We start from the raw sequence: 8430 nt of genomic DNA, 5'->3' as shown, positions 1-8430 counted from the left end.
TTGTACTGGCGTCTCAATTGGTGTATTTTCAGTCCGGACGCTAGGGGGCCCCAAAAATCAGGCTGAAATTCAACACAATTTCGTTTAAACGTATAACTATTCTAGATTTTAAAAAGTAGTGTAAAAACTATGAACAATTAAACAAGCGAAAAGGAGCAAGATGTACTAGCGAATACAGTCACTGTAGAAATTTATATGTTTTTGAAATTAATGGGCAAACTTAAAGTTGGTGTGGTTTGAATTCGTCAAAATGTTTATAAAGTAGACTATGTGCTTGACAGGTGTGGCTCCACCAGGATTTTGGGTTGGGGTCTGACTTACTAAACCCGCTGGACTCCACTGACATGATGCTTTGTTATTCTTGTAAATATGCTTTACTGGGTTGGACAAGTTCAGTTGAGCTCTCCTAAACCTTTACTCACGATTACTCTAAATACAGTATTTATTTGAGAGAAACTTCAAGGGTATAAATATAACTGTGTTCTTTGCAACAATGTCAGTCCTACAAACAGAAGAAACAACCTTAGGCAATTTTAAGCAGTGATGTGACTTTCAAATGATGTCAAAGTGGCATATTTAAAAACTATAATGACAATTTGTGAGGGTCTCATTTTTTAAAAGATATTTGTCTGAGTTTGTTCCTTCACCCCTTTCCCCCTTTGAAATGAATGGAAATGTCATGAATAAGTTTCAGTCCTCCACTTCCTTAAAAAAATGTTTTTAATAAGAAAAAAAAATGCAACAGCTTTCTACTTCCCTGCAAATTCTTGATTTAAATTAAGACAAAAAATGAAGTCTATTATTTTATACAGATAAAAACATATAGTATTGACAAAATGAATCAAACCGTCCTTGTCACACTTCTTTTAATTGAAAATACATTGTGCTGCTCTTTCTGTTGTGCGTATCTTTCCCACCTGGGGACAGAATTAAAAGATCCGATTAAAAAAAAAAAAAAAAAAAATCTGAATTGGACAGAAATTTAATAGAAATAAAGCCACGTATCCATTTGGCTGAATGTTGCAATCCGATTTATGACGTTTATACCACACTTTGAATTCATGTTTCATTTGCCTTTATTTTTAGCTGAAGCCAAAACCATAAGGCCAGAACATTTGAATCTGTTATTTTTTTTTTGTAATTTTTGTGTTAATTTATTGGTTGTTTGGTTAATAATATAAAAAAAATTTTTTATCTGAATTTCTCTTTTTTTTTTATCTTAACTAATTTTGTCCCTCACTCCAAATCAGCAAATCTCTTCCAGGTCCACGAAGTTGTTTTTTGTTTTTCCACATATTTTCGTGGCACACAAAGAGACAAGAAAGCATTTATATTGCATTGACTTTATTGAGAAGATACTCAAGAGACGACTTGTGTTGTTCTAACAGTCGTAGAGAAGGTTGATTCTCTTGATGTCCAATCGGGACATGCCAGCCCTCTGGCCGATCTGGACGTTGGCGTTGGGGATGGGGGTGATGGTATCCTTCCCGTTAATGCTGAAGGACGTTTTCCCGTAGTGCATGACGGAGGTGTAGTCGTACGGGGTGTTCAGGTTGTTGGTGTCCTGCCTGTTGAAGTTGAAGGCCTGCTCCGGGTCGATGTTCTCCCAGTTGATCCTGACGTAGCCGTCACGGTCACTCCTGGTGTGCTCGTGCCGGAAGCCCAAAGCGTGGATGAGTTCATGCTGAATGATGCCGTGGAAGAGGCAGCCGCCGCGATTGATGGACACCTCCTGCTTGCCGCCAACCCTTCCCAGAGCCGAGAAGCAACCTTTTTTGTTCTCCACGCTGACGTAATCGGACTCGCCGGTCCAGGGCACGAAGCGGGTGCAGGTGGTGCCGTGGAAGGATCTCATGGCTGTCTCGATCTTCATCTTCTCCCCGGCGGGGAAGTCTCGGCTCACCACGTAAGGGACCGACACAAGGCCGTTGGAAGCTTTCTTCCACAGGCAGCTCTGATCCCAGCACTTCAGGGCGTTCCTCGTTCTGGGAACCAGCAGATCTCCTTCTAGGAGGAGCTCTTCAGAGCCGTTATTGGCGGTGAGGATTTTGTCGGAGATGTCGACCGAGTCTTCCTCATCTTGCTCTTGGATGTTATCAAGCCGGTAAGACTGAGAGAGCCCGAGCAGGAGGAGCATCAGCAGGCTGGCGAAGTGACTCATCTTCACGATTCTACGGAGAGAAGATCGATGTCCTGTTTGGCTCATTCTGACTCATTTATACTTTGTGCTGCAGGTGTGGTTACGGGAGGATTTTGGGTTGAGGTCCTCATTGCTAAGCTTCTGTAAACCTCTCAAGGGTGGACTCCACTGACTCTGATGCTCGTCAGTAAAAAAGTCAACATGCACCAAGTTGCTTCAAAAAAATGAAAAGTCCAAAAAGAACGACAGAAATCGGGGATCATGCTGCAAGCTCACATTAGACTAATCAGTGATTGAAGCTTTTATTGAAATAGCGCAATGTTAGTGAACGATGATGTCATCCTAACCGTCAACACGGTCCGAGCCGCCGCTGCTGCTACGATTCAGATTCGCCACAACTAGACCAGGCAACTAAATGAGTTTTGAAAAAAAGTCGAATGGAAAACAGATGGCTGTTTAGTTAGTATCGGTTTGTGTACACGAAAGACAAAAGTGAAACAAATCTCGAGTGCTCCTGAAAAAAAACATATCAATAGTTTAAAAATACAAACATTCATGATTAAAATGGACAAGGTGAGGAAGGCAGATTTTGTTAAATATCAATGTCACTGCTGTTGCCCCTTACAAAAGCTTCTTTTTTTTTTTTTTACAAATTTGAAAAATGTAAACATTTCTTTTTTTTTTGGCAGATTGGTTGAAAAGTTCCACGTGAGCATGACTTTGTGCTGATACATACATGAGCGGACGAATGTAACGCAAAGTCATGTTCTAATGCACATTCTGGATTTGCGGATGATGATGATGATGATGATGATGCGTGGACGGCCTGATCATGCAGGAAGTCTGATTCTAGCTTGAGATGCATGCATTACGCCCAATCTTGATGCGACTAAAATAGAATCTGCAGAGAAAAAGTATTGGGACAACCTGGAAAAAGGGAAAAAATGACTCTTGTGGATTTTCAGACATTTTGTGGGTCCTAGAGATTTTCATGTCGATAATTAAATCAAGTCTCTGAATTTTTAAAGTGAGCGTGATCTAGTTTCTTTCTTTTCATTTATTTATTTTAATTTTTATTTTATTTTTTTAATTTATTTAACATGTCCCAATACTTTTACCCACTTTGAAAGGAGAACACATTGTATAATAACGCGCGCCTTTCTCAAGATAGCATCAGCCGTCATCTCGGCGTACCCGTTCAGTTGCTCAGGTCGATGACCAGATGCTCGTAAATCTGCGTTTTCCCTTTGAAACTGGAGGCTAGCAAGAACTGGCGGTTGTCGATGGAGACGGGCGTGAAGGCCCTGGGCGCCTGGATGTTGAGCTCCTGGAAATGGACGAACTCGCCTTTCTTGGCATCCCAGCGGTACACCTGAGTGAAGGAGTAGTCGCTACCCAAGATGGCGTACAGCCAGCTGCCCACTGCTAACGGCTGGAACACCATGGAGCCGCGCGACGGCACCGTCTGCAGTTCCCTGAAGAGGGCGCCGTCCCAGCGCATCACCTTGGAATCACCAATGAAGCGCGTCAGGCAGAGGAAGAGGTCCGATTTGACCTTGAAATGCTTGACGGCGTAGACGTCCTCCATCTCGGGGATGTCGGTACGCCGCTCGAAGAGCTTGGTGACTTTGTTCCACTGGTAGATGACGGGCCTCTGGGAGCTGCTGGACAGGATGAGGTGAGGCTTGGAGGAGATCTCCATGTACTCCACGTCGGTATCGCGGTACCAGGGGTGCAGCGACTGGTGCGAGTAAAAGCCGTTGCCGTTCCACTTGTAAATGGTGGTGGAGCCGGCCTTGGAGCTGTCGGCGATGGCGAAGAAGGACTCGCCGTCGATGCGGAAAGTCTCCACGTCGTTGGGCTTGCGGATCTTGAGGATGTCGATTCCTTGGAGCTTGATGAACTTGTTGGCTGAGGTGTCGCGCTTGTAGATGTGCGAGCCGCCGAAGAGCTGAGCCACGATGATGAAGAGCTGGTTGTCGATCACCAGAGGTTTGCAGATCACCGTGGAAGTGCCTGGCGTGGAGACAATCGTTCATTTTTGCGTAATAAACTGGGGTTGATGAAAACTATTAATATTTCGACAACAGTTTTTTTTTTACTCAATCTGAACCGCTGCTTTCTGGGGGAAAAAACATTTTGACTGAAGTGCAGCTAAATCTAGAACCAAATGTTCCTTCTTCCTGCACATTCGGAATTAATTTGTTTCTCCCTGATTGTGGTTCATGTAAATGACACAAGTGGCTTGAGTAAACAGGAATGACATCATCTCGGTACTATGTGTGTGTGTGTGTGGCAGTTTTATCAGATGACGTTACTCGTTTGAATGTGCAGTTAAGCAGAGCAGATAGAAACTTGGACTTCTTGTACTTCTTTTTGTACTTACTGTCAATATCATCAAAATTCCTGAAGACCATCTCGACATGGTCCCACTCCAGGAAGCTACACTTGCCAATGAAGGGCTGAGCAAAAACCACATACTGGTCTTCGCCGAAGGTAAAGGCCTCCACGGATATGGATTCAAATTTGAGGGACTGGTATGAAGCAAATTCTGCGAGAGAGAGAGAGACAAGCAACACACCAAAACAGACATTTAGCTAACAACCAACTATTCGATCAGCTATTTCAAAATGGCCGCCCAAGAGCACCCGTGGTGATGCAGTCGAAGGACTGCGGCATGAGGTCATTGATCCTCTTGTCCTGCAGTGCCGACGGGCCTTTGCAGTAGATTTGATCCACTGTGGCGTTTGTGCTGTAGATCCACTCCACCAACCACTTCAGCTTACAGTCGCACGTGAAGCGGTTCCCTCGTAGGTCTCTAGAGAACACGTACGACAGTTTACAATTTCAACATTTGAGATTGCCTCGAAAGACACTCATAGTATCTTTGACTTTGAAAGTGTTTGGCTTTAAAGGCGAGTGACGTGTTTGTTAGCGAATCAGAGTGTAGCTAGCTGTTGTTAGCCAATCTGAGCGTAGAATTAGTCCGTGTGGGAAGACACTTCAAAACGCTTTGACCCTGAATTGTAGGAAGTTTATTTTTGTACCTGGAATTGCATTCACATTTCTACTGTACTCATTCAAACCGAGAGAAGGAGCGGAGGGAAGTCGCAGACACGTTCACAGTCTCATTAGTTCCAAATTCACCCCCTCGTGCAATTTTAATGGTGCGAAATGTGCCAGCTTGCCCCCGCACTTTTAGAGCCTCGGACGGAGAGGCGTAATGATGCCGTCAACTAAACATAGAGGCCGCTTCACAAGAAATTCATTGTTCATGTTTGCATAGTTTGGCCCGTTATGTAACTCCTTATGCAATTCTTTACGCTCGTAAGTGTTAAAAAGTGATACTTACACTTTAGTCAAGGCTTCCAGGCCCTTGAACAAATCTTTGGGGAGGGTTTCAAGATTATTGAAAGCCAGACTCCTGTAGAGAAGAAAAAAATCACGTCATCATGGAGAGCAAAAGCTCCTCCTCTTCTGCATGTTTCATGGTAACGATTAACACGCAATATTGCGCAATAGGAGGAGTAACACCTCAGAGCAGATGTTTTTCAGCAGTTTCCTTTAGTCAACTGCAGATTGGCTAGGCAGGCGAAAGTCATGACTAGTGAAACTGCAGAAAACCTTAACAGACATCGGCAGAGTTCTTGTCTATTTCTGGCGCATCTATCATAAGCGACAGAGCGGAAACGTATTTAAAGCACAATTAATTCTCCCTTCAAAATGCTCCGGATTATAAATTGCGGTGTCTTTATTTTTATTTTTAGATATGATACAGAAACCTCTCAGTATAGAATGTTTCAGGTATGTCATACTTACAGATGCACCAAGGTTTTCAGTCCTCGGAAAGCGTACGGCGATATGGAATTGATCTGGTTGTTTTCAATGAACCTTTGATGAAAAGATAAACGGTGCTCAATGACGTCTCGAGAAAACGTGACAAGAACACATTCTTCAGAACTTTTGTTCTGCAGTTGATTCGTGTGTCGTCCACTCACAGATATTCCAGATGAGGAAGGCCGAGGAAAGCGTCCTCATCTAGAGACTCCAAGTTATTGGCCGTGAAGAGGCTGCACAGAGATGTCAAATGTTACTCAGCATTCCTCTACCTTGAAAATATAAATCTATAAATCATTCAAAAAACATTGTTAACCCCAAATAAAGTTCAGCCGTTCAAATGGTTTTATTTTGATAATAACAAAATTTAGGGTAATGGTGGCACAATATATTCTTAAAATAACAGTAAAAAGCTAACGAATGAGAAAATGTCATATATGGCCTAATTATTAGCCCGGACGAAGCGGCGACTCTTCATTTGTGTGTATTATACCGCCCTCTGGTGGCCAAAGCGAGTATACCAGAAGGAGCAGCACAATCAATTGCAACATGAAATCATGATGCACAAACTGTTTAATTTGTGACATATTTGATATTATTCCTTCTTCGAAGATATATTTTAAATTCTTTTTTTTTTTAAAGCGAAAGCTAATATTTGACTTACGTATGCTATTTCAATCTGGAAGGATGGTTTGAGATGAGTTTGTTTTCAGTTACAAACGTGATCAAAGATGACTTTTTACTGACATCTCAAGGCATCAGTGGATTGGAAAGAACTCAGTGAGATCCCAACATGGCGTTAGTTTGCAGCAAAATAGAAAAAAAGACTAAAGGAGAATTGCACGAGTTTGCTCACAGGAGGTGCAGGGCGGGCGTGTGGATGAAGCTCTCCCTGGGGATCTCTGTAAATTCCGACTTGACGAAAGACCTGAGCAAGAGAATCGAACAAAAACACTGCAATGAAGAGGAGGAGGAGGAGGAGGAGGAAGGAGGATTTGGAAGAAGCTGCCTTACAGAGAGATAACATCAGGCGGAAAGGCTCTGGGGATGAGGCCGGCGCTCTCGCACAGCGCGTTGTCTTTGGTGCATGTGCAGGACGCGGGGCACCGCGGTTGCCGGGCCCTCCTGCAGTCCACCGGCGGCGGCCCCGCGCACGCCAGCACGAGCGCGAGCGCGACGAGCCACGGGGATGCTCGGCGCGGTGTGGGAGCCATCCTCCTCCCGGTGCGTCCTCCGCGCATCAACCGCTCTCCTCCTCCTCCACCTCCGCCGCAGCCGCTTGTTTATCCGCGCGGCGAGCCTCTTCTCCGTGGTGAGGATCACGCAGCAGAGAAAGAAATGGCAAATAATTCGACTCACTCACTCAACAAGAGGGAGCGCAAGTGTGCACGGGCGCAGGTGGGGGAAGCCCAGCGGGAGCAGACGGAGCTCGCATCACCATCCGAGTAAAAACCACGCCTTATGGTTGGGGGGGGGGGGGGGGGGGGGGAGCGCAAGAGGAGGAGAAAGAAGAAAAAAGAGAGGAGGAGGTGTGAGCTCTGTGGTGAATCAGCTGGAGAAAATGCATGTCATTTCCACTGGTGGGTGGGTGGATCAATCCGAATAGTCAGTCTCATCGTTGATATTGTTTGATTTCAAAATGAATATGCTTGTCATTCCACTTGTGGGGGGGGGGGGGTCGATCATTGTTTTTTGGTGTGAAAATGCATGTCACTGGTTTTGCAAATATGTTTCACATTTTCTGCTTGGGTTTCCATGGATTGTTTCCATGGCGACTAATGGACTTGAGACGTGACTGTTGCTTGTGTTATGGGGTGTGAGGAATGCCCCCTGTCATAGTGACAGCTGGTGTGCCTCCATGCAATAACCGCCCCCTTGTTACAATATTTACAATAATTGCAATACAACTCAATCCTAAAAAAAATATATGTATATATATAACCCAGTGTTCCCGGACTGCCAGCCTAAATAAAGATGTCTCTCTAGTCGTCTAAATCTCCCCCAATAAGATTACAACGTTTCATATCCTGTATCTGTTTATCACGATAATGCAATTTTAGCCACAGGCAGTCAGGGATTTCTTTCTTACGAGCACTTAGGGGATGCTTTAGGAGCGGGGACGAGACCAATAATGTTATAAGCATGCGTGGAGAGGAGAGAGGGAGAGAAAACTAATTCCCAGAAGGAGACAAATGGCATTTTTTATGAGCTCCGCGGAGAACACTGGACATGATTGTGGTGTGATGAGAAAACCGGTCAAGACGGACTGGGCTGATTTTCAAAAATAGACTTTATTTACATGTCATGCTCGACACATGCTAATGTCCATTAAAATACTATTGCTATTTTAACATGAGAAACGATCAATTGTCTTGCGGTGGTCTTGGCCTTGCCGGTTGAATTATCTTTAATTCATGTATAGAAAGTAGGAGCGGGGCTGCCTTTCAGGGGTG

At 44.3% G+C, this 8430-nt stretch overlaps 2 protein-coding genes across 2 annotated transcripts; both read right to left on the bottom strand.

Annotated features, from left to right (window-relative positions):
* Positions 1-1344: 1344 nt before the first annotated feature.
* Positions 1345-2298, bottom strand: LOC133158515 (high choriolytic enzyme 1-like). The gene has a single exon (XM_061285766.1). It carries the CDS (start codon positions 2204-2206, stop codon positions 1382-1384), a length of 825 nt encoding a protein of 274 aa, XP_061141750.1. The 5' UTR covers positions 2207-2298; the 3' UTR covers positions 1345-1381.
* A 128-nt stretch (positions 2299-2426) lies between these two features.
* LOC133158514 (leucine-rich glioma-inactivated protein 1-like) lies at positions 2427-7422 on the bottom strand. Its single transcript, XM_061285765.1, has 8 exons — positions 6992-7422; positions 6834-6905; positions 6139-6210; positions 5960-6031; positions 5493-5564; positions 4789-4958; positions 4527-4691; positions 2427-4156 (listed from the first exon to the last, which is right to left on the bottom strand). The coding sequence occupies exons 1-8, from the start codon at positions 7216-7218 to the stop codon at positions 3339-3341; spliced, it is 1668 nt and encodes a 555-aa protein (XP_061141749.1). The 5' UTR covers positions 7219-7422; the 3' UTR covers positions 2427-3338.
* Positions 7423-8430: the final 1008 nt, after the last annotated feature.

Source organism: Syngnathus typhle, linkage group LG8 (assembly GCF_033458585.1).
Source record: "Syngnathus typhle isolate RoL2023-S1 ecotype Sweden linkage group LG8, RoL_Styp_1.0, whole genome shotgun sequence".
Lineage (NCBI taxonomy): Eukaryota > Metazoa > Chordata > Actinopteri > Syngnathiformes > Syngnathidae > Syngnathus > Syngnathus typhle.
Note: the sequence above shows the minus strand (reverse complement) of the source record. Positions and strands in the feature narration are given on the sequence as shown.